Source organism: Eufriesea mexicana, unplaced genomic scaffold (genome assembly GCF_001483705.2).
Source record: "Eufriesea mexicana isolate 0111107269 unplaced genomic scaffold, ASM148370v2 scaffold6108, whole genome shotgun sequence".
Classification (NCBI taxonomy): domain Eukaryota; kingdom Metazoa; phylum Arthropoda; class Insecta; order Hymenoptera; family Apidae; genus Eufriesea; species Eufriesea mexicana.
Genome location: NW_016914007.1, coordinates 133,924 through 158,033, shown reverse-complemented (window position 1 = coordinate 158,033; position 24,110 = coordinate 133,924). Strand labels below are relative to the sequence as shown.

At 37.0% G+C, this 24,110-nt stretch overlaps 4 protein-coding genes across 4 annotated transcripts in view; 2 read left to right on the top strand and 2 right to left on the bottom strand.

Moving 5' to 3' along the window:
* LOC108552285 (uncharacterized) overlaps window positions 1-5,367 on the bottom strand; it is a gene marked incomplete at its 3' end in the record, with an annotated part of 65,717 nt that extends 60,350 nt beyond the window's left edge. Inside the window, exons 1-2 of the mRNA XM_017906748.1 lie at window positions 5,242-5,367; window positions 1,968-2,074 (exon numbers count right to left, since the gene is read on the bottom strand). Of these exons, the coding sequence (XP_017762237.1) occupies window positions 1,968-2,035 (68 nt within the window). The remainder of the gene's footprint in view (window positions 1-1,967; window positions 2,075-5,241) is intronic.
* Window positions 5,368-7,303: 1,936 nt separating this feature from the next.
* LOC108552289 (protein LLP homolog) lies at window positions 7,304-8,152 on the top strand. Its single transcript, XM_017906754.1, has 3 exons — window positions 7,304-7,397; window positions 7,485-7,709; window positions 7,778-8,152. Exons 2-3 carry the CDS (start codon window positions 7,550-7,552, stop codon window positions 8,038-8,040), a joined length of 423 nt encoding a protein of 140 aa, XP_017762243.1. The 5' UTR covers window positions 7,304-7,397; window positions 7,485-7,549; the 3' UTR covers window positions 8,041-8,152.
* A 130-nt stretch (window positions 8,153-8,282) lies between these two features.
* Window positions 8,283-24,110, bottom strand: part of slow (epidermal growth factor-like protein slowdown) — a 34,563-nt gene continuing 18,735 nt past the window's right edge. Inside the window, exons 2-9 of the mRNA XM_017906750.1 lie at window positions 12,408-12,473; window positions 12,230-12,330; window positions 11,925-12,020; window positions 9,987-10,112; window positions 9,281-9,370; window positions 9,066-9,145; window positions 8,621-8,728; window positions 8,283-8,540 (exon numbers count right to left, since the gene is read on the bottom strand). Coding sequence (XP_017762239.1) covers window positions 8,373-8,540; window positions 8,621-8,728; window positions 9,066-9,145; window positions 9,281-9,370; window positions 9,987-10,112; window positions 11,925-12,020; window positions 12,230-12,330; window positions 12,408-12,473 — 835 coding nt within the window. The 3' untranslated portion in view covers window positions 8,283-8,372. The remainder of the gene's footprint in view (window positions 8,541-8,620; window positions 8,729-9,065; window positions 9,146-9,280; window positions 9,371-9,986; window positions 10,113-11,924; window positions 12,021-12,229; window positions 12,331-12,407; window positions 12,474-24,110) is intronic.
* The window catches only part of LOC108552288 (uncharacterized), a 47,225-nt gene continuing 42,554 nt past the window's right edge, over window positions 19,440-24,110 (top strand). Inside the window, exons 1-2 of the mRNA XM_017906752.1 lie at window positions 19,440-19,505; window positions 19,590-19,661. The gene's annotated coding sequence lies outside the window, so the exon portion shown is untranslated. The remainder of the gene's footprint in view (window positions 19,506-19,589; window positions 19,662-24,110) is intronic.

Sequence of the window (24,110 nt, the reverse complement as noted above, 5' to 3'; positions counted from 1 at the left end):
TATTGCCCATGTTTTTGTTTATCTCAGAGAGCGTTATCGATGGTTTAACGATACGAACAGGATGCACGTAATCACGACTACCTGTTACCTATACTTTCTATAATCGTTACGTTTCTAATCTAGCGATTACCCATTTCGGCGAGAAGCCAGAAAAATTATCCAACGTATAATAACGTGACTACCGATGACGTAAAAAGTACACATAAGTTCGATACACTAGCGAGTTTGCAGCTATAAATAAATATTCCGTCAAAAGAGAGAAAAGAAGTAAGACAAATTTTATCGTCTGCCATAAACGAGACTTATCTAAGAAATAATTTCACGTTATTATCGAGTCGGTTTAACGATCGCGGAAAAACGGGAAAAAACTGTGTCTATTATCCAACAGGGTACTAACCAACTTCCGTTTCTTCTACGTTCCAAATTGCACACGGCAATTCAGAAAACTCGGTTTATAATGTCAGAGAGTAACAACTTCCCGTCGCATTTCCAAGCAAGGACGTTCAAACATCGTGCTAAAAATTATTCCCCTGCAGCTGCGTCTGGTGTATCGCACAATGAGCCTGAAAGAAAGGTAAAGAAGAGAAAAATAACTTACTACACACGGGGAAGACAATATCCTATTACGATTCAGCTTCTTCCCTCGCCGCAACAGCCGCGCGTATTTTAGCCGAGGAACAGACCACTGTCGTTACCGCGGTTCGTTTAATTATTCGCGGCGCGAGCGACGAGGCTCGTGTCAAAAGGAGTCGTTAAAATTGTGCATGTCAGCGGCAAGGTTGGCACACGCTGGGAAGAAAAACGAACAGGAAGCTGACGCGACACTGACTCGTCCACAGGACGATCCTCGCCTGCGACCGGATAGATACGCGACTGAATCCGCTTGAAACCGTGTCTACTCTCTAAATATTCAGAAGACGCCGCTTCTCGGAATGTTGCTCTCGTTATCAGTGAAAGTTGCACAATATAAATAGGTATGCGAACGGTGTACCGGTGTAACGCGTCAGCAGAACCGCTCGAGGAATGTCAGGTGATCGACGAGTGGCTACTTGTGTAAACATGGCCTGACTGCCAGGTATCTTCAGGTATTCTGAAGCACGCTTTGTTACATTAAGCACCGCTCGAAAGTTTTGAGGGGCTTTTCGAGACTCGAGATCGGATGACTGTGATATGTTATGTAAATTGCCATTCGGGATCTTTCTGTAGAATTTACGCGCGACTGTTGGTTTAACCCTTTGCGCTAATAGTGACGAGTCTGATTCATCAGGAATCTTTCGTATCACTGCTTGTGATTATAAGATACACTAATCACGCGACCATAATTATATTTCAAGCGTTTTCACGTGGAAAAATGCAAGGAATCTCTAAAATTTGTATCTAATTTTGTAGCAGATGGAGTACGTATATAGTACTTAATTAAAATTAAATACTACTTCAATGTAGAATTTTTTATAATTAAAGGGTAGTGAAAAGGATTAAGAGAGGGACAATCTTATTAAGAGGATGACTACCGAGGGACAAATTTAAGTAATTTTTGTTCCTACAGGTGTGGTTACTGATTATAAAGAAGAAAACCTAATTTGGTATGCTTAGTAACTAAGAAGTGTAACAAATTTAAAATATCGAAAATAGGGTTTACTTACAAAATTCAATAGTATGGATATCTAAACGAAGATTTAAAAAGGTATATATCGGAGCTTAGGAGAAACAATAGCTGAAGTCTGAAAAATAGTATGGCAAATATTATGATGTCACGATTACGAAACTAGTTAGAATTTACTTTTTCTTTGATACCTTTATCGATATTGTTGATCGGTGTAATCTACTCCCTATCTATAAATCTTTATATACAACTCAGAAATATTTCATTATCTTATCGAAAACTTGCCTTGCATTCCTTCCATTCAGGTCTAACGTATCGCAAAAAGAAAATCAAAGTTTAATAAATGGATTTGTAATAGACTTACTCCAGACTGTGACTTTCCATAAAGAATGCCTCATGTTCAATATCTTCATCGCTCGATCGTATCTCCATTATTCATCATCTCTTTAGGATACACCTTGCTGATGATTCCTAAAAACACAGAATTAAAAATGAGTATCATTCTTGAATATGTGCAGATTTTTTTAAATACGTTAAAACAGATATTCATTGCATTCTTTCAACGCTTCAGACGCGTTGCATTTATTCGAGACAATGACACGCGACGCAAAAATGGCTCGTCGTAGTGGCAGACTATTCATGAGATACAATGACAGCAGCCACCCTTCGTCGACTCTTATATAATACACGTCTACAGCTTAAACGAGTTTAATTGGCTTTCGCATTGTTTTTCGAGCGGATGAGTTAATGAAAGGGTTCACGCGAAAGCTGCATTCTTCGAGAATTAGAAACGAAAATAAAACATGGCCACAAAAACTGCTACGTTGTAATTAAATGCTCCATAAAAAGAACACGCGTAATATCTTCTGAAGCAGAATACCATCCATTAACAGAGTACTTTTAAATCAATTTAATCAGGACAATTTACATTTACTATATTCACTATCTGCCAATTACCAAAATTATACTGTTTCAAATAAAGACTTTAAATTATAAAGTAAATTAAATTTTCCACAAAAACTGTTACAATCTTAAATTTATAATATTTCTTAATTAAATATTACATATCAAAAATACCTTTTATATATTAATTCATTGCAAATAAAGCCTGGAGTAAAATTGACTGATTAAATGAACTTCAAATTACAAGAAGAATTATTACACTTCCAATAAAATTTCTGACCAGAAGCAACTCAATCATCAATTCTCTAAAAAGTACTAATTACCCAATGTAATTCTAACAGCAACAAAGACAGTAAGAGAACAGAACCAAAGCTCGAATTCAATGCAAACAAACACCAGCTACTGTCCTGACTTCTCTTCCAACGAATACAACTTTATGGAAGTCATAAAATTCAATTCGATTCCCCTTCGTGGAATCGACTACAAATTGCGTTACTTACCGAACAACGATTTCCCGTTGCCCACCAGGATTCGATCGAATCATCCATACACAACACCAAGAAACACTCGCGGACGTGTTTTATTAATGATATGACAGAACCAACGAGTTCCATCGGCGCTCTAGCATGAATATGTTACGTAGGTACTGCGAGCCACTCGACTCGGGTCACACGGAGACGAGGTCAGTGTAGCATAATGTCCTTGTGCCATATCGCGGTTCACATAGAGTCGATTGAAACGAAGGCATCAGCTAGAAACGAAACCAGGTTTCCCGAGTCCAGAGAGACTTCGTTCGTCTTCCTCCACGTCGTTTCTTGCTAGACGCCGAAAGCGATTGAGCAGCGATACGATTCGCGATTCTGCGAGAAAAAGGGGCCAGCTACGAACGTACGGAGAGAGTGCATTCACGGTTACGACAAAGGCCGTTGCACTCAAGTGCATCGAGCCTGTCGTTATTCGCGGTTCGACGATCCGGTGCAAGCGATTTTTCCACGAACGAAAATCGACCTCGCCGAAAGAGACAGCGGGACATTAGGGATTTCCGGAAACGGGGATAAAATGTTGGGAGCTGGTGGGAGAGATTTGGTATGAAATAGGAGATTGGACGGAAGTCGACGGGAAATAGGTATTGTAGAAAGATTGCAGAAGATGGGAATCTGTGGAGTGATTTACTGGGAGATGAGAATTTAGGTTACAGCAGATGGGAATTTGAAATAGTGTATCTAAGAAAGTAGAGCTGAGTAGAAGATTGAAAAAAGAAAGAGAGAGTTTGAACAATTAATTGTTGGAAATAGAAATTCAGTAGAGCGTTCGATATAAATTTTGAAAGTATTTTAGGAAGAAATAGAAATCTGTTGGAAAATTATAAAAAAAAAAGAAGATTGGATTTCAAGAAAGGGAATGGCGAAAATGTAGAAATTCGGGAAAAGATTCGTCGAGGATAAAAAGTTTGAAAAGGTAGTTATAACGATTGCGAAACATTCGAAAGTCTTGAGCGAAAAAATTAGAAGTTTCTAAATAAAAAGTTAGGAAACGCAATTCGAGAAATTAGAAATTTCTGTCTTTGACTTGAATTCATTTTAACGTATTTGGTTTTTAAAATCGTCGCTGAACATCGCTTTGAAATTAGCACAAATAATTTGTTCTTGGTATTTGTACCTAGTGTTTATTAATAATTACTAATTGCTTGATTAGATGATTTGTAGTTGCAGCTCTTTCAGCGCAATTTTACAAACGACCACGTCCATTTGCGATATGATAGATGGCGAACTGAACCTTGCAATCACAGTTTAATTTGGCTGTCAGATATTAAGTCTGAAACGTTTAATCATATTTTACGTCGACACTGTAATGAAATGTAATATTTGCGCAATGAACGTACATGTCGATAATACCGTGATTGTTGAACGAATTGGCTATCCCTTTCGAATGACCTAATTAGATGGCGAAGTTTTTAACGAAAAGTCGTTATCCGTGTCAATAATGCGAATTCTCAGATGTAATTAGATATGTCGATTTTTTCCATTGCTACCTGAAATACCCACCAGCTTTTAACAGCTCCCACTACTTATTATCCATTCAACTTCCTATCAGTTGCTTTTAAATATAATCGACTGCGGCTTTCGTAATACTTAACCTCTATATTAAGCTTCGTTATAACGTTCGTATGCACCTAGAAAAAGATCGAAGTTAGATTCGTTGCACATAACCTGAACCGACTGTTTCCTTTCAAATGTTTGTTAAAAATTGTTAATAAAATGAAAAAAAATCTAATTCCGTGTAATAAAGTTCTTATAAAATAGATTGCTTCGATATAAATGTCTATTAAAAATGTCTCGTTATTATTTTTCTAACTTACGTTAGTCGAATTTATTGTAACATTCGGTCGTTCGATAATAATGAACAAACCAGTCACAGTATACAACACAAAGAAAGAAGGGAAAGCTATTCAAAGAAATTTCTCAAAGGAAGACAAATTAACGCCATTTATCACAACTAAGTTTCTTATCACACACGTCAAACATTCATTTGCGACACGACGAAGGTTTTCAACGTCGACCCACTGCGCCAAATCATAACCCAACCTAACGTGACCAATTCCCGCGCGCCATGATCGACAAACACATCACGAAAGAGTAGAATCGTGTTGCCGCGGCTCGCAAAATCTCCGGCAATTTAGTAGTGCGGAAATTGTTCGGTACGAGCCGCTTAAAGGGATCGTAAGTATTACTTACTCCTCGTTAAAGCCTGAAGATGACATCGCCGACGTCCGCCGTTAACAAACTACTTGTGCCGACAATGCGAAAAAACAGAGTGGTCTCTCTCGACCCACGTACACACACCGGGGCACTCCAACCTCGCTTTGGGCTATTACTACATTAACGAGTCACTTCTTCGTGCGTTTATACAGAACCGACACTCGTTGATAAGAGTTCTTCTGATGATAATGGGTCTACATATCTCGTCGATATACCGGTAATTTTTGCCGCCACGACGTACTTTACCATTTTCGGATAATAATCAACTCGTTTCCAATATATACTAAAGCTATTGCAAATTCGATTTCTACAAATCGAATACTGGAAATAAAATATATGTACTTTCAATAAATACGCACTCTAGACGTACCTTTTAAGAAATTTCAAAATAAATTATTATTCTCCTCCCTGTTGTTTCTTTTTGCCAATAATTATATTTATGTATTAAACCTTTCGAATACAATGATTTCGTTACCAATTATATTAATCAGGTATTCGTAAAGTAACTGAAATGGGACGAAACTATATTAACTAAGAAATGATCCTTTGTGAACGTACGGTCTGAACTTGCAACGAAATGTCTCTATGGGTAACTTCGTGAATTCGATTCGTAGGGTTTACTACTAGATGCCGCGACACGATATAAATTAATTTTACCAGAAATTGATGGAGTATACGGATATACAAAATTATAACCAGGATAGGTGATACGTGACGATCGAGGCGTCATCACGTGAAAACTGTACGAACATAAATATGTTACGAGTCAAGTGAAAAGTGGATCAGAACGTCTAAATACTAGCAGTGGACGTACTTACGTCGTGACTTAGAAAGTGTTAATCGTGAAATTGACCGACGTTTCCGTTTACACAGTGCTCTCGATAGAACTGGTTTATCATCGACCTGTGTCCGTGCACATTGATAAATAAATGTATCGATATACACGCATCTGAAAACTGCATTTATCGTGTTCGGATAGCGTTTCCTATAATGATAATGAAAAGACGCCAACGCGTTTTCGTGTTTGAGATTGAGTGAAATTGGGGCTTGACACAAATGTATAAAACGTTCTAGTTTGCTAAAATTTTTTCTATTGAAGATACATTTTCATAGCTTTTCCTACGAGAACGGAGGAAGTAGAAAATTGAATATTGTAAGTATCGAAAATTTTTATCGTTGCGATTTCAAAAGCAAACAAATTTTTTACGACAGATTTATCCAAGGTATAGAATAATGGTTAAAACCTTTGTTAGTGTAATTAAAGAAGTAGCCATATGATGAAATTTAGTAAATCAAATTTTTGTTTGCGTTAGAAATGAAACGTTAAACATAATTTTAAGTGTTACTTGGTATTGCATTTATGACTCGTGTATACACGAGATGATTGAACACATTAATAATATTCAAATATAAAGAGAATACATATGTAAAAGAATTTTGATGCCATTCAGAATTCTGAAGAATTATCTATTCTTATAATTACAAACACAAGATACATAAAACATGTAGGTAGAGTATTATAAAGTATCGTATCAGAAACGACTCGACTGTGCTACAATCTTCTTTTACACTAAATCGATGAGGTTAGAATCGACACTTTCCAACAGTAGGTAATAAAAGTTATATTAATTTTTATTAGCATTAATCAAATATTATTACACGCGAGGGATAGAATAGACTTAGCATTAATAACAATATGTAATAGATATAAATTGATATAAAAACTGAATATTTTATATATATCCAAAGCTATTTATCGCCAGAGCTTCAAATAAAAACAGCTTGTACATCAAAGAAAAATATGAAGTACTAAGTTATAATAAATGATAAAATCTATCGATAAGAGAAATAATAAACTATAATCAGATTAGTAATTATAAAAATAAAATAATAAATAATCATAGCACAGACGTTTCTATGTTTCGTCTGTGGGTATGACTTGATCCTATAAGGTCGACAAATATCCGTGTTTAAATATTTTACCTGTAGAGGACGCCACTCAATACCACATTGTAGAAGAGTAAACAGGTTTGAGGTTAATTGTTTCATTGTCAGTAAAAATTTGATACACGTGCTTCATATATTCGATAAAACATACTTTTTCAAAATATTGAGAAGAATATATATCTAAAGTAAGTTTTAACCAAATAAATAATTGAATCTGATTTTATATTTTCTAACATATTAATCATTTCTTATCCTTCAAATTTCTTACATAGTGCAGGGTTATGTCATCATCGAAAAATATTTGAAATCTTATTTATTATAACATTGAGAAAATAAAATGGCGAAATCAATTCGTAGTAAATGGAAAAGAAAGTGTAGAGCAGTTAAAAGAGAACGTTATGGAGCAAAAGAGTTAGAAAGATTAAAAAAGACATTGGGTATCAAAGAAAATGGTACTCAAGATGTTGAAATGTTGGAAATATCAGATATGGTTACAGGTAAAGCATATTGCTTCTTAGTATATTGTTTTTACATTTCAATTTTAACTGAATATTGCTTCTTCAAGTTGTTGATGCCAAAAAAGTAAAAGAGAATTCAAAAACAAAAGATGGTGCCGAAGCTGATACTATTGAGAGGATGGAAGTAGATAATGGTGGCAGGGTATATAATAAGCGAACAATGCTAGATCAGTATGGTAATTATCCAGTATGGATGAACAGACGAAAAATTGCTAAACATAAAAAGGGTAGAGCTAAATCAGAAAAAGGAAACACAAAGCCACACAAAAGGTTAACTAGGAGACAGAAAAAAGCAGCAAAACAAAAATAAATTTATATAAAATTGATACTACTGATTAACGTTATCTTTTTCTTTTATATCTGTAAGTAATGGAAACAAATTTTACTATTATAATATAATAATTTCAATTTTCTCATATAAAGCCACATACATTGTTTAAATTTCTTTTCCATTTTATTATAAAGCTGAATACAAATGATCACAAAGATTGCTTAAGTTATAATTTTACTACACTCTAAAGTATCATAAAAGCTAAGGAGATGGCAGTGATAGTATGATTTTTTCTATTAATTTTCTTACATAAATATTACATCTATGGGCAATGCCCAATGCTTTTGATATTCTTTTTCTCTATAATGGTGTTAAAAATTCAACGATCCAGTGTTCATTGGTATTGCTGACCTGCAACGTAGTCTTAAACGATTCTCCAGTTCTACTACTCTATTCGTTAAATGCTGCATTTTCCTTGTCTCCAATTCGTATTCTCTTAATTTGTTTCTCATTTCATATATTTCTTGCTGCATTAGTTGCTACAAGGGAGGAATTATACTTTTAAACATTATGTATATTTCACAAAGTATTAATAAATATCTATACTTTGTATACCAACCACATTTTCAACGGCTCTCTTCATTTCGTTGATACTTTCAACTACCGATGCAACCTTGACATTCATTTCCGTCGTTTCTGTATCTCTCTTCCTTCCTTTTGCGAATTGCTAAAAATATATTAATTATCCAAACGTTTTATTATCGTGAATTTTACTACATCGAGCTATAGAAATCAAAATACATCTAGAACTAGGAATTTCCAAAATATTTTCCAATTTGTTAGGAAACCTAAACCAATCCATCTTCCTATCCAGTGCCACAAAAACTGGAATTATATTGTTACCCAAGAATTTATACAATCCTCGCATGTGCATAGCGATCAGGAATACAACTTTGAAATAAGAAGGCATTCTTCAACTTCTCGTATTCGTATTTCTATCATTGAGCGAGCGTTTCCCTCCTTTACAAGTCAAATAACACACGGCAAACCATTGTCCGGCGTACCTTTTCGAGCTTGGTGAGCCTTTTCAGGATAATCTCGTAGTCTTGATCGAGGTCGCCGTCAGCCACCTCGTTTTCTGTATCTGTAAAGACAGCTCTTTAACATTGCTGTACGATCACGAAACCCAAAATATCCTTATTTTTATTTTTTATTATGTACATTATAGAAAATTGGAATAAAAGGAGTGAGGAGAAATTTATAATTACGAGTTATGTACCTTGGGGCGAGATTGATGGACGTTTCGTTGTTGGTACGTCGTGGAAATCATTCTCCAAGTCTCGAGCCTCGAACGCGGTGTCATCAGTGTCTGGAAAAAAAGAAACCAAAAAATATAGCACAATGAAAGTTGAAACAGTCCAATTCTTTGGTTTAGAACTAGGATCGCTGTTTCCGGTAGAGAACGTAATACGTATTCGAAATTTTTGATATCGAGTAGTTGATATTGAAGTAATAAATAGGCGAAATAGTTGCATCACATTTAAAAATATTTCTGCAAATGACGCAGTACTTTGACCGTATGTTTTCAGTCAGAAATCATTCAAGCTAATATTTCAAGTCACTCTATTATACGCCATTTTGTTTCCTAAAACTCGATTTTGACCAATTTCAACTCGTCTCGAATACGATCAGAAACATCTCGTGCATACGACATTGAAGTTCAGGATCGATGGGAGCGAATACAGCGTCCTCTGTTGGCTTATCTAAAATTCGAATACCTAGAATGGGCCAGAACAACAAGAAGCCATTCGAAAACTTCTTGTTCTCTGGTACTACATCGTGTCCAGCGTTTCGTGGATGGCATATAAATCGCCCGAAAAGTGATACTCTCTGCGTTTCTCAATTCCGTATTAGTCACTGTCAAGAGATCTCGAAAACAAATTTATCTTTGGGAACTGAGCAAAATTTTTCCAACGATTACTCACCGTTCTTTCGACAGGACTGGCCGTCTTTCTGTAGTTGGAAACCGGGCCTGCAGTCACACTCGTAGGTTCCGGGTAGGTTTCTGCAGATTTGATCGCAGGGCTTCTCTGTCACGCACTCGTCGATGTCTGTAACGTTGGTGGACAAGTTATGCTAATTTGTGCAAAAATTAATTGCATAAACGTGACAGCTGCACGGGTTGCTGCTGATCCATCGCGAAGTCCTTCGGTTTCCGGTCAGCTGTATTGCGCAAATTCGTCGCAATACAGCTTTGCCATTCGTTGATCCGCTGAATTTCTCGAAATGGGCTCGAGGATTTTGCGGAATAAATTACTGGGAATGTAAATTGGTCGCTGAGTTAGTATATGATCGAGGATAAGCAAAGGAAGGTGGGGGTGAGTGGTACCATTTAAAGAAACTTGCTCGTTGATTAACATAAGAAAATGAGTCAGATATAAAGGAAATTGAAGTATGTGCTTTTTTCAATGTTTAAAATCCGTATAAATAATTTTGATTTTTCTGAACGAGCGAATTTTTTCCCACGTCCTGATCATAACTTTCATAGCGTAGCGCAGGGAACGAAACAAGGGGACTTAATTTTATTGGCAACCGTATTTAGTATTTCCAATGATCTTGCTATTCAAACGATAGAGGTGATGTTGCAATACAAAATCTACATACATATTAAATAATAAATTAATAATAGTACAACTTTTGCAGCAACATTGCCATATTTAAAACGATAAATAATATCTTATTTCAATCCTATATTGAAAATTCGTTGTTTTAAAAATTTGAAGACTTTTCATGAACTATTACAGTACCGTCATATATAAAATGACGAAGAGCTATAATATCTTATTTCAATTTTATATTCACTGTTCCAGATCATGCAAATTTAATAAACTATAGATCATAGGGATCATAGGGCTAAACGAGACGTTATTATATGAAAGGACCATGAAAGCCCGAAGGATATTGCCTTGGAAAGTGTTGAAACCCTTGATGCAAAATTTTTCTATCGAATCGAAAGCGGCTCACCAACACGAGTTACCCCGCGCCGATAATTAGAACGTCTGCATAGTTTAATGAAATCGCTCGTAAATCTATCGAAAACAGCCCAGCTGTTGGACACCACAATACGCCCGATCGGCACGATATTCTCGCAATGCTGTCGACCTGCGTATCGGTCTGCGTCAATTTAATTACGCCTAACGATCTCGGCTACGAGGACGTGCTCCTAGCCTGAATATCGATCACGGATATTTTACGATTTAACGGCGCTCGTTGTTTGCATCGTTAGCTTCACAGAGGCTCGTTTACTTCTATGCCACCCGGGGCCTTGCCTAGACAAGGAGCTACGAATGAAAGTCGCTCTCCATTGTGCGCTTTGTAAGTTGAATATGAGAATTGAAACATTTGAATATGCTCCATTTTAGAAGATTCGAATTCCATATTTACGTGGTAAATAAAAGGATAAATTTAAAGATTTGATTCTTATTTATGTAATAAATAAGAAGATAAATCTAAAGATTTGAACTTTTATATTTATGTCATTTGTATCCTTGGAATGAAAGTAATGGTAGTAATGATAGGATAGTAGAACTTTGATAAGTTCAATTGGGAGAATATGGAAATGTGGTTTTAATTTTACACTTATGGGTGATTTACATAAATGGAATAGATGTAGTCGAAATTTGGAATTTGATAGTGGAAGTATCTGTTACTAATTTGATTTGTGAAAATGTAGGTGTGATATCCTTGTAGGATCGTTCCGAGTTATACATTATCGCGTGGAATTTAATCGGACATGCTTGTGAGAAAGTTAATGGAGTGAGGTTGGTAATAGAATGTGAAATAGAAAAGGTGTTACACCGATAGCGTTGATTAACATCTAAAACGATGATTTAATGTCGATTTGGATTCGTGTTAGACATTACCTGTCTGGCACTGGTTGCCTGTAAATCCTTTGGGACACGTGCACCTGCCAGCGGAGGTGCATATTCCTCCATTTAAGCATGGGGAAGGGCAGGTAGCTGAAAGGCAATTAAATTTGTGAATTACGTGACACAGGATTATTTATTGTTAACTACTAAATGTCCTACGTAATTTATAACAAATCTTTATTCGGTATTAAGTTAAACAATTCGTGTTAATTCATAAGATATTTTATTTTATTAATTCTATATAGCTTTCCATATTATCAGTTTTACTTTTTATTAAATAGTAGAACTATTATACTCACGTTTGTTACATCCAAAACTCAAATGAGTGGCCTGCGTCCATCCAGGGCAGCAAAAGAAAACGGAAGGGGAATCGGTCTTAACATTATATACATTAAGATACCTAAAAATAACTATAATATACCTACTTTTCTTCACACTTATTAACATGTACCTCGTTTTACAGAAACCACACCTTACCTAATTTGTCCATTTCGATGATGATGACCGATAGAACTGGGAACCGATCTAGTGCAGACTCGCCTCCTGAAACATAAGAGAAACATCTTCATGAGATAAGAAAATAAACAATGTATTATGATCAGTTCGACGAGCTTGAGAAATTTTACATACAAAAGGAGAGAATATTTCATACAACGTTTATCATCCGAGGACCAGCTCCTCTTCGATGCATTTCGAGCACGCAGATACTCGTGGCTTTAGATTTGTTATTGAGATTTATGCCGTCTATACGCGCCCATTGTCAAGCGGTGACAAGATGAAATTAAATTAATGAATCGATTGTTTTGATAGCGATCGCTGTCGATTCGACACGGTACACGCCTTCATTTGCATCGCGCTGGGTCGATATGGAAATGGAAATTGTTAAGTACGGAGAGGACAATTTCGACGAGTGCGTTTAAGCTGCGATTCCGATGAACGCGCACATAACAGCCTTCAAAATCGCGGCTCCATCGTAAAAAAAAACGTCGAATGATTGCCCTCGTGTCATAAGGGATTATTCGGTAGCTTCATCTGTAACAGATCTTCTTTGACAGATTTTATTACTTGCATCGTAATTCGATCGATTTTATTGTAATCGAATCAGTCGAATCGATCGATCAATGCTCAGCTTCCATTCCGTTTGAAGCGATTTCGAACGAATTCTGCTTTTCATTCTGTATCGCATCGACTGAGTTACTCGATTTCAATTAAGTATTTTCTGATGGAAGACGCTCTCTGATGGGAATTTCTTTTCTCAATTTTTTATTATCCATCTAAATTAATTCTTTTAATCCAATGATACATGTATCTGATTGAACGAGGGAAAAGGTTTTTGAAGGAGTCGTGATATTTAGTTTGACTCGGGCAATGGAAACCGGAAAAATTTTTCACCGTCTCGTTAAAAAAGGTTAAGCACTTGCTTATTCGTTGCAATTGATGCGAAGTCTAATATTACCGCGACAGGTACGATATTCAGTACTGAAATCGCTCCTTTCTCTCGGGTATCTCACGTAGAAGTTACGTAAACTAAAGAAGACGTCGTGCCAAGGTTTACATAAACGCGCAGGGATCATTCGTAATTCAGCATTGAGACTTTCCCAGGATATCATTTACACTAAAAAAAAAAAAACATTCAGTTTCAACCACGATAATTTAACTCGTGGAATGCTTTTAGTCATAGAATATTCGGTTTCACTGCCTTCGCTTCTTCCACCGTATAAAAAGGAAAACCATATTCTCGGTCTTCAATATATTCGATATATTCTCGAATGTATCAAAGGAACGGAAGAAATTAATTCCTCTAGTATCGTTCAGTCTTCAATTTTCTGACAACGCTAATAAATCAAATTGATGAAACATACCGCTTCAATTTGCATAATTACGTAATGACGAAAGATAATTATGTGTCGATGTTCCGTGGATATTTGTAATATATTCACAAATTTCTACCAATATTGCCTTCGAGAACCTAACGTTGAAAACCTCGCTTATGTACCCTCGATATCTTCACCTCCATCTTCAATCCCCGATCACGCTCGGGACACTGAACACAAGAGTTAGAACGTGGAATCGCGAAGAAAAGTGGAGGATCATGGACAGTTACGATCTCCAGCGCTGAAATCGCTGCTTTCTCTCGGCAGTTTAGCATCTTGGTCAGAAATTACACAAATGAGAGAGGACGGGGCGATTCAGTGCGCACGGACGCGCAAGGAGCGCGCATAATTGGGCGACGAGAGGCGATCCCGCGCGGCGGAACCACTTCGTCATCGTCGGCCCGCGAGAAAATTGCATCTCCCCGTGTCGCTGTCATGTTCGTTGAAACGCGACACGACGTTTACTGTCGCAACACCGACCACGTGCTTCGCATCGCGAGACGACGGCTTTTCTTGCCCCGTGCGCCATTTTGTTCGTCGCTAAGACATGCCAAGGGCGCGAAGAGATCTTACGAACGGAGAGCTTACGCGATTAAAATTGTCTCCGCACGGTAAAAGGAGTCGTTATCGAACCAAAAATCAGTTTCTTATGTCTGCAGAGGAAGTGTCAGAGAAGTTGTTAAAATTGTACAATAGTTAACGAGACACGAGGAAGTTGATTTTATTTGAAAGATATTCAAATGGATTTCAGTTTAAAAGATCGAGGGAACTTGAACTAAACTTGGAAGGTAATTATAGTAATCTATTTTTATTTGCTAATGGCTGTTACAGTAAATTGCATACGGCTATTATAAGTAATTAGTAATTAGTATCGTGTTTCTTCGAATAAATTTTTCTAACAACGTGACTGAATTTTAATTACTTTTTTCGGTACTTGGTAGATAGAAAATTCCATTCAAAGTACGTATTCGTTTTTGTACAGCAGTTGCAGTTCTTCACCAGTTTCATGGCAAGGAAAAATTTCATCGCTTAAAGCGACGAGAGAATGATATTCCGTGACGCTGTTATAGAAGATGGATCTATAAGAGCCCAGCGAAAGTAGCACCCTGATGCAGAAGATTGCCTTGATTTACGTCAATGTTGATATTGCTGTTGAAAAGTATGTCAAACAAAAGTTGCACGGTTTTAAAGGGGATAAAAGATGGATCGAGTGAAATTTGTCTTATAAATAAGTAAGTAGGAGCTGGAAGATTGAAAACAAGCTTACGTGTCAATATAACGAGGTATACCAAAGATATTATTAAAGTTGCGTGGTTCTTTTTAACGATATTCATTCAACAAGAAAAAATTCCAATATTTTGTAATAATAGAACTTTCGACAAAATAATATGTAACTATCAAGAGTCCATTAAACTTGTTTGAGTATGGACTTTAAATGTACAATACAAGTTCTTGCATTCTCTTATGCATTATTGTACAGTTTCTATTATACTACTTCTTTACTATATTATTTTCAGTCATATTTGAAATTGCAGTTATGAAAAAAATAACCAGTTCTCTTCCTATGAGTTTCTCACGTTCGCCAGATCCGGCAGGTGTGCAGAACAAAATGAGGGTTTTAAACGACGTCAAGGATGCTCGTAAAATCTGTCTGTTAAAGACGAGTCTCGTATTTGCCTACAGATTATCTGTGCCAGAAAGGATCAAAGGGATTAGCGCGGCAGGTGATCCAGGTTAGTGAATCGTGTGGGTTCCGTCAGACAGGTAGTGTGTCTGACGTTACCCTATTCCCCTTGAGCTTATTTCACGAGCCGTAACTGGATATAATTTTCGCCACGATCGTGCATATCGTTTCCATATCGGGTAAAGCTAATTTTTCCTTATATATAAAAGTAACAAATTAATATATAAACATATTCTTGTTCCACAGGACAAGAAGAAGAGGGAAACCAAAAAATGGAAGTTCCTGTTGCAGTAAGAAGACGTTCCTTTATTTTTCTTCAGCTTCTACAATCCTTAGATGTCTCTCGATATTCCAAGATGTTACTAACTAATATATTATGGATGCCTCGGAACGCCCACGTGGGTAATATTCTGTTTAACTTTAGACCAGACGATAAATTTCCGAGCAACGCTTGATGATCGCGATGTATTCGCGACAGCGGGATCATTGCAATTCGCAAAAATGAATCTTTTCGCTGTCGCAACGAGCACGCATCAAATCGTTCCCAGAGCGTATTCCGTTTGCAGAAAAATCCCTCGGAACACGTTACGAAGGAGGTTCAGATACGGTTCGGAGGACATTTGCGTGGGAATACTGGTTCGGGTGCTTTGGTGGCCATACTGAACGTTGCGCGCTGATAACGTCCAACATGGTCGGTCCACGACATTGAACGAGAGAAACGAAGAGGTTGGACGTACATTCGCGAACGATTTCTGAAAATAACATGTAGCGAATGTTCGGCTTACGGATTACATTGATTTTCTCCTAATATAACGAAAGCTGACACTACAGGTACCAGGAAATGCCACTATTACTTCAAGTATCGTTTGTTTATTATGCAAACTTTTAATAATATTTTATTTCAGAGATTGCTGCAAAACGAACAAGGACGACCCAATAACAGATTCAAATGGAGAGCAAGAAATGTTGGACCAAGTTTTCTACATTTTATTTATTCAGTATTAATTTCTTTTAATTAAACTGAAATATTTTTAAATTAACAAACAATGTGATGTAAAATCCAACTGGACAACGATACACTTCATTATATGTAACATACAATATATATATTAATTTTATATATTTATAATATCGGAAATTATAATAGATTTATATAGCATGTCTAAGGACGACTACTAAACCAATAATGATAAAGCATTTGGCTTTTCAGGTAGGCCGTAAGTTGATCGAGAGCGAGAAGTTCTAATGCGTTCTAGGAACTTTCTCCGTTAGCGAAGAACCGGCCAGGAAGAGCTAAAAAAGGTCAGGAAATATACGAAGAAGTCGCGTGTAATAAAATTAACGTCGATTAGCGATGTGGAGCGGGCGAAGGCGCCGTCGCGTGATACCGCTCGCAAGCTTCTTCTAGGTGATAAATTTTCAATGAATTACAGCATCGACGGCTCGCGTGTCTGCGACTCTCTTAGAGGTACTTCCGAAACCTTAACGGTGATCTCGCATGTTTTCCACTTCTAGTCGCGCCACAGGCGGACTCAGTGTCGAGTTATGGTGGCTATTCGTTATATGCCTGGCCCTTGCCCAGCTGACTATCTGTTGCTCACGACCGATATTTTCGTTACGATAGGTGAACGACGACGTTCCGCGAAACCAAACTTTCTCTGGGTCACCGATACGTCGCACATTGGGGCCGATGCGCCCAAATGCGACAAAACATTTTTGAGCTATTACGTGTATGTACAGCTTATTTTTATATTGTATAAATTTCAAAGATATGTTTATATCGTTTCTGAGTTTCTCCCTATCAATTTTATTAATAAAAATCTAATTTTATTAATAAATTGGTTTCTAAGTTGAAAATATGAAATGTTATAAATCATTGTGCAAACTCTCTTAATTTACATAAATTCATTTAAATCTTTGAGATTTTGTACATAATAGTATTTCAATAAATGGTAATAAAGTCTTCAAAATTGGCTGACTCTTTCAAAAAATATTTTAAATGGATTTTTGTATAAAAACTTTTTACTTATTTTAGTCCTTAAAACCTTTTTATTTATATGAGCTTCTCTTTATCATTAAAGATTTCCATATTGATTTTAAGTTTATTAATTTATAACGCTTGTGTCGTGGAGATTTATTTCTTAATTTATTTTCGTAACAGAAACATATTTGTGTTTGTTTTTTTGTTATTAATAAATTTAAGAGACGTCGTTCGATACTTCACACTGATACTTTAGCACATGGCTATTTCAAATATGAAGTATTTTCCCGCGATGACAACGCCCAGCTTGTTGAACTACAGGCAACTTCAAGTCTTTGCCAAATTGAACATACCGGTAACGCATGGCAGAATATTTTCGCGCGTTAAAGTGAAATTTTCTCTGCTACAAAACGTTTCGTGAGTATAAATCATATAAATATACTGCGAAGTTTCCTAATATTGTTTATTACGATATTTAGTTGATATAGGTTGGAAAAGGTAATTTTCTAATAGTTTTTCGAATTTTTCCGCAATTTTAACATTATATGTAAGAAATAAAGTGAGGGGCGTGGCAATCATACAGCTACTGCATAGTTACCTATTTTCTATTATAGATTCTAGATTTCGATTCTCTATTACGATATTTAGTTCATATAGGTTTAAAAAGACAGTTTCCTAATAGTTTTTCGAATTTTTCCTCGATTTTAACGTTACATGTAGGAAATGAAGTGTGGTGGGGCGGGGCGGGAGGGGAGGGGGGAATCATATACAACTATTGCGTAGTTACCTATTTTCTATTATAGATTCTAGATTTCGATTTTTGTTACGATATTTATTTAATATAGGTTGAAAGAGACAATTTTCTAGTAGTTTTTCGTATTTTTATTCGATTTTGACGTGACTTGTGCGAAAGAAAGTGATGAAGTGGCGAATGGGCGGAGGAGGGGTGGGGTGTGTATGGCAATCATATACAACTATTGCGTAATTACCTATTTTCTATTATAGATTCTAGATTTCGATTTTTGTTACGATATTTATTTAATATAGGTTGAAAAAGGCAATTTTCTAGTAGTTTTTCGAATTTTTATTCGATTTTGACGTGACTTGTGCGAAATAAAGTGGCGAAGTGTAAATCGTATGTAGGTACTACGTAGTTACCTATATTCGATTATAAATTCTATATTTCGATTGTCTGTTACGATATTTATTTAACATAGCTAGATTTTGAATGATATTTTCAATTTTTATTCAATTTTGAGGTGACATGTGTGAAAGTGGCGGGCGTGCAAATCGGATAATAATACTGCGTGGTTATCTAGTATCGATTGTAGATTCTAGATTGCGCTTGAAAAACAGGGTAGATACCTATATATTCGACAGTGCAGCGGGATCACCGAACCGGTTGATACATCGACTTTACGCGAATCACGAGAAAAACGCGAATAACAAATCATATACACTATCCAGGGTAAAGTCTATACGTTGAACGATCTGGTATCAATTAATCTCGCATCCCCGATTTCTAATTGAACCATAAATATTCAACCTCACTTTCCCCTGGTAATACTCGTAAAGAGCGCGCGTAATCACGGATACATGGGGCGAATTTTCAGTCTAAGGAGTCGTATGTTATCGTCGTATGCCGGTAAACCGTCGTCGCGAGATGTCGCGATCGTAACAACACGCTTTGCACGCTCGTTCCGATGTCGCCGCCAGTGATAAACATCCATTCTTTATTGTTTGATCTCATGAACTTTACTCTACCGATTCTTCTTCTCCTTTCTAGACGGTAGCTTACAAGAAAAGGAAACGTTTGTTGGTTTCAACCTTAAACGAGTGCCATGATCGTAAATCGAAGTCCTTAACGAGGTTAGTGCATTCCGATTAATAAATCTCCGACAGAAAAATTCGAATAGTTTTGGGAGGACATCTTGCAGGAAATTGGCGGGAGAGTGTCACGTGACCGAATGAAAATATGGAATGCTTATGGGTGTGGTTATAATTATTAACAACATGTTTAGTGCATATGAATTCGCGTAAGTGGTGAAATAGAGACATCGATGATTTTATCGTAGAATGTGTTGTGATTGTCATTGCAGTTTGTATTCATTTTATTTCAGTGATTCTCATCTGAAGTGATACGTGTGAACGAAATATTAAATTTGGGAAAGCTGTACGTGTTTGCATATGAGGTATGTCATAGGTTATATTATAGGTTATATAGGCACGATATTTTTAATAATATTTTAATAAGTTTCGTTATTTCGCTGTACAACGATTAAAGTTTCTCCATAAAGCGATCCCCTAATTAAATCGATGGAACTAACGAGTCGATGGGAAAAAGAACGAAAACGAAACGGAAAGGCCAGTTTTACGAGCAATCAGAAGCCGGTCACAAAACAGACAACACATCGAGAGACGTCCTCGAGACGTCACATGGAAGAACAAAGAAATAGCTGGACGAAGTGAAGTGGCACTCGTGCTCGACCGGCACAATTCGTCGGTTCGAAAGTTTTCCAAACAGCCTGGCTGGTCATTGGCTACCGTTTCGAGCCACGATGATTGATCAAACGCAGTCTCAGCGTTCGCGACACCTCATTTTTCGACGTCGCTTGAAAACGCCATTCACGTCGTCTAACGAAGTCTCGTCGCGTAGTCAATTAATCACGGGGAAATCTGTTCTTGAAAGCTCCGTGACTGTTGAAAGACTTGTTATTATCGCGACTTGATGAATAACTCGTCGACTACTTGATTCGCCCCATTAAAGATTAATCCTCTCTACACGTCCCACTTATATCGGTTTAACGGTGAACAGTCGCATTGTTCGGTTGATTTATAAAAGGTTTCGTCGCAGTGCAATTTTATGGGCGAGTTATTTCACGCAAACGGTCGATTTCTCGGAAATCCAGGCCGTTCCTTAATACTTGGGTGGTTAATCGTGCGCGATGCAATAATTCCGCCCGTTTCGTTCGTGTCATCTCCCTTCTCTCTCGCGCGGGTACACGCGTGCAACGAAAGGCGAGCGCCACGGCGGAAAAATAAAGCAGCGCGGAACGTCGCGTCGTGTCCGGCATGCAAATGCGATGTAATTCCGCGGCGTCAATTAACATCGCGCGAGAAATGAATCGCGACGTACGGATGCCACAGGGAAACGTGGCCGCAGCTCGAAGGGGCCCGCTTGGCAAACGACGAGTAATGTTACGGCTACCCGCGTGACGATTTGCGGTTTCCGACGCCATGCTTCGCGCGTACACAATTCACCGTGTGCACGGCTTCTTGAATTAAGTCCTGATTGCTCGATTCATGAATAAATAAATCGCTATTATCTGCTTGTTGTTCGTCTTAGTCGTTCGTTCGCATCTTTGGTATAATTATCATTATTTTTTGATAACAATACACGTTTAGTATAGGGTATTTGCGACAGACTCTAGTATTAGTTATGTATGATATAACACGCTCTGTATAGGATATAGGTGATATAATCGGTATATAAATTATTACGTTATGTTCTAATTATGTTTGGCTATTATAAAGGTATTTATAATTCAGGCAATGTGTGTATAAATTAATATATACATATTTTCCTTATCGTTGACAGTAATGGAGGTACTAAATTCTTTTGCATATTTATTCATCTAGATTGCGAAATTGATAGTCGTTCAGGTTCAATATCTAATCAAGGTTGATAAACTAAATATTATATATATCTAGTTCAATACGCTTCTCATATTATGATACCCTGATACTTTATTCTAAATATACAACATACAAATACGTTTGTTAATCCACAACATCACAGATTACTTCATTAATTAGAGTACATTACATTTTCAACCTCATCGAATATTCTTCATTAAACTTTAGCACTTGGTGACTTTTCATTACAGAAAAATAGCAAGTCAAAGATTTTCTGCCACAAAATTCTAATATATTTAGAATTTTATTAAATGGCAACCGAAGTTTTTGCAAAAATGGATGTAAGCGAATAATTACCAGGAATTTTATCGTGTTCTAATACCTCGTACTTCGTAGCACTTTAGGGATATTCAAAATTGCCTTCTCAGATATCGATTTTTAACGGCTGACTAACGTCATCCTATTTGTATGCCAAATGTCGACGAGAAAGTAACGCTGTCGTGCAACGTCATCAGAAAATAATTTCCATCGGACGTGCACATGTGGCCGAAATATTCTTAACAGCCTCTCCTCCATCCTCTTCGGCTGCACTGCCGGTTCGCAGCCATGGCGATATTTTTTCCCTGGTTAACTATACCCGCTGCTGCCCCCAGTGCATAGCGATGGTTTATCATAAAAGCGAAGGAGTTATTTTCGAGGCTGACAAATGGGTTCAGTGTCCCCTCGTTGAATATTTTCCCTGTCCCTCTTCAACGCCTTCGAAAGAAAAGAGGAGAGGTCTTTTTATCGGCCAGGCAAGTTTTAAGGATATTGAGCTCGCGGCTCGTTAGCGACGCAGTTTTGCCAGCCGCTTCCTTTTCCTCTGCCATCCGCCATCCAACCCACGGCTAAACAATCTGACGTGCCGACTCCCGGCTTGTATATATTAACGAGAGTTTGCGAATCGTCGATGTTTCAGACTCTTCCAAACAATCCCGCCTGATTCATCCGCCATCGTTTCGGGTACCACTTTCCTCGAATTGTTTATAAAAAATTATCAAGTCGCTATTTGCGTTCTGCGCCCTGAATAACTGCGCGTTAATCACAGCGATGACAATATTATAAATGGAACTTGACTTCCTCGGAGCTTGTAGTGGGATATATTTAGGTCAGATTTTCGAGTGCAGGATGACTTGGAGTAAGGTGGCTCTTTTTTAAGATGATAGATAAGAATTTAAATATATCGTACGGTACTGAGCACATATAACACGATAATATAGTATACCATTTTCAGCGTATTGGATATAATATATATGTATATAGGTAGAAATAGGCACAGTGAATTTTTCTTTTAAATACCTTTATTTTGTAATAACGACAGTACTGTACGACACGTGTTGTGTATTTCTTTTCTTTATTCTAACTCATTTATCAACAATACAAACACAGGATTAACAGTTACACTGCAATTAATATATTGTTATATTCTTTGCTTAGGGATTATTAATAAATTAATAATATTATAAATATTTATTAGTATTAATAATAATATATTGTATTATAAATTCCAGAAAAATGAAAATGGTGGTAACTAATGAGTAATTAAGTACGTGCTTCGTTATAAATTGACAACGCGTTTTATTTTATTTCGTGCATAAATTCTTAAACAGACTATCCTCTTCTGGGACGTTCCGCGAAATAACAGACGAAAGAGCAGAGAGCACATATCCCCGAAGTATTATCGATAGCTGGAGGATAGCTTCCACTTCATGATGCACCGCTAGATCAACAGACCTTCTATTTCGCGTCTTACCACGTTCAATAACTCCGGAAAATCTGCGACGTCTACCGCTTAGCCGAGTGTAAATTGTACGGCACGCAATGTGCTAAGTTTCCCACGAAATCCAAGATCCGATACCCTGTGACGAGCTATGCTTTACATAAATTAGCAATGTCTTCGATCGTATCGAGGTTACGAAGCAAGACGAACGTAACTCCAGACCGCGATATAAAATTATCCTAATCGGTTAGACGCCTGCCGCTGTTCGCGATCAGATTCAGCCGATTTTTCGACGCGGCGTACGCAATGTTGTAAAAGAAGCCGCGGGCTGGTGCCTTCGGAGACCTTCGAAGCTTCCAAACTACAAAATTACTTGATGACGGGTTACCGGTTCCCGGAGAAGTAATTACGCGCCTACGCGGTGCCAATAAATGCCACGCTACTGCTCGTCATTTTCCGCGATGCATCTCCATCGTTTTATAGTGTACCACGAACACCTTACCACGATGATAAATCTTTCGAATCGCAATCTCGAAGGTACTCTCTCACCCTCTCCAATTTTGTTTCTCCTTTCCTTATTCGCATCGATTCGCTGAATAGATTTTTCGTTGTGATAGTCATTTTCTGATTTGAAAAGTAGTAGTGGTAGCGTGATTTTCCGATTTAGCAAGATTTTAATTTTTAGAAACTATTTTTAAATCTTGGAATTTAATTTTTGAAGTAAAATAATCGTGAGATGTAGTAAACGTATCATTGTTTATTTGTGTGGAGTAAATATCATTTTATTTCATTTTATTTAAAAATTCACCAAATGGTACCTCGTAAGTGGAAATGTTAAAGAATCAAACAGCGAGATTGGAAACAGATTGCGATAATATTATCGAACATTCTGCAGGAAAAAAAGCACAGATAGATAACCGATGAATTCGATGTTTGCGATCGATCTTGGGTTGAAACAGACTTGGGTAATATCAAAGCAAACACGGAATGTTTTATGTTCGATGATCGAAGATCAGAGGTGTTGAATTCCGAAATTATTATTGTAACGATACATTAAATATTTCTTTAAATCCGTTTTTTTCAGACAGATTGGGAGAAACGTGTGAAATAATTCGGAATAAATGTCAGATGCGAATACAGAAATTGGAAACGGAAAGCATACTTTCGAACGTGTGCGTCAGACTTGTCGAGGTTCGGTTTACACGATTGAGCTGGACAAATATTTTCTGAAATTGTACGCCGATTT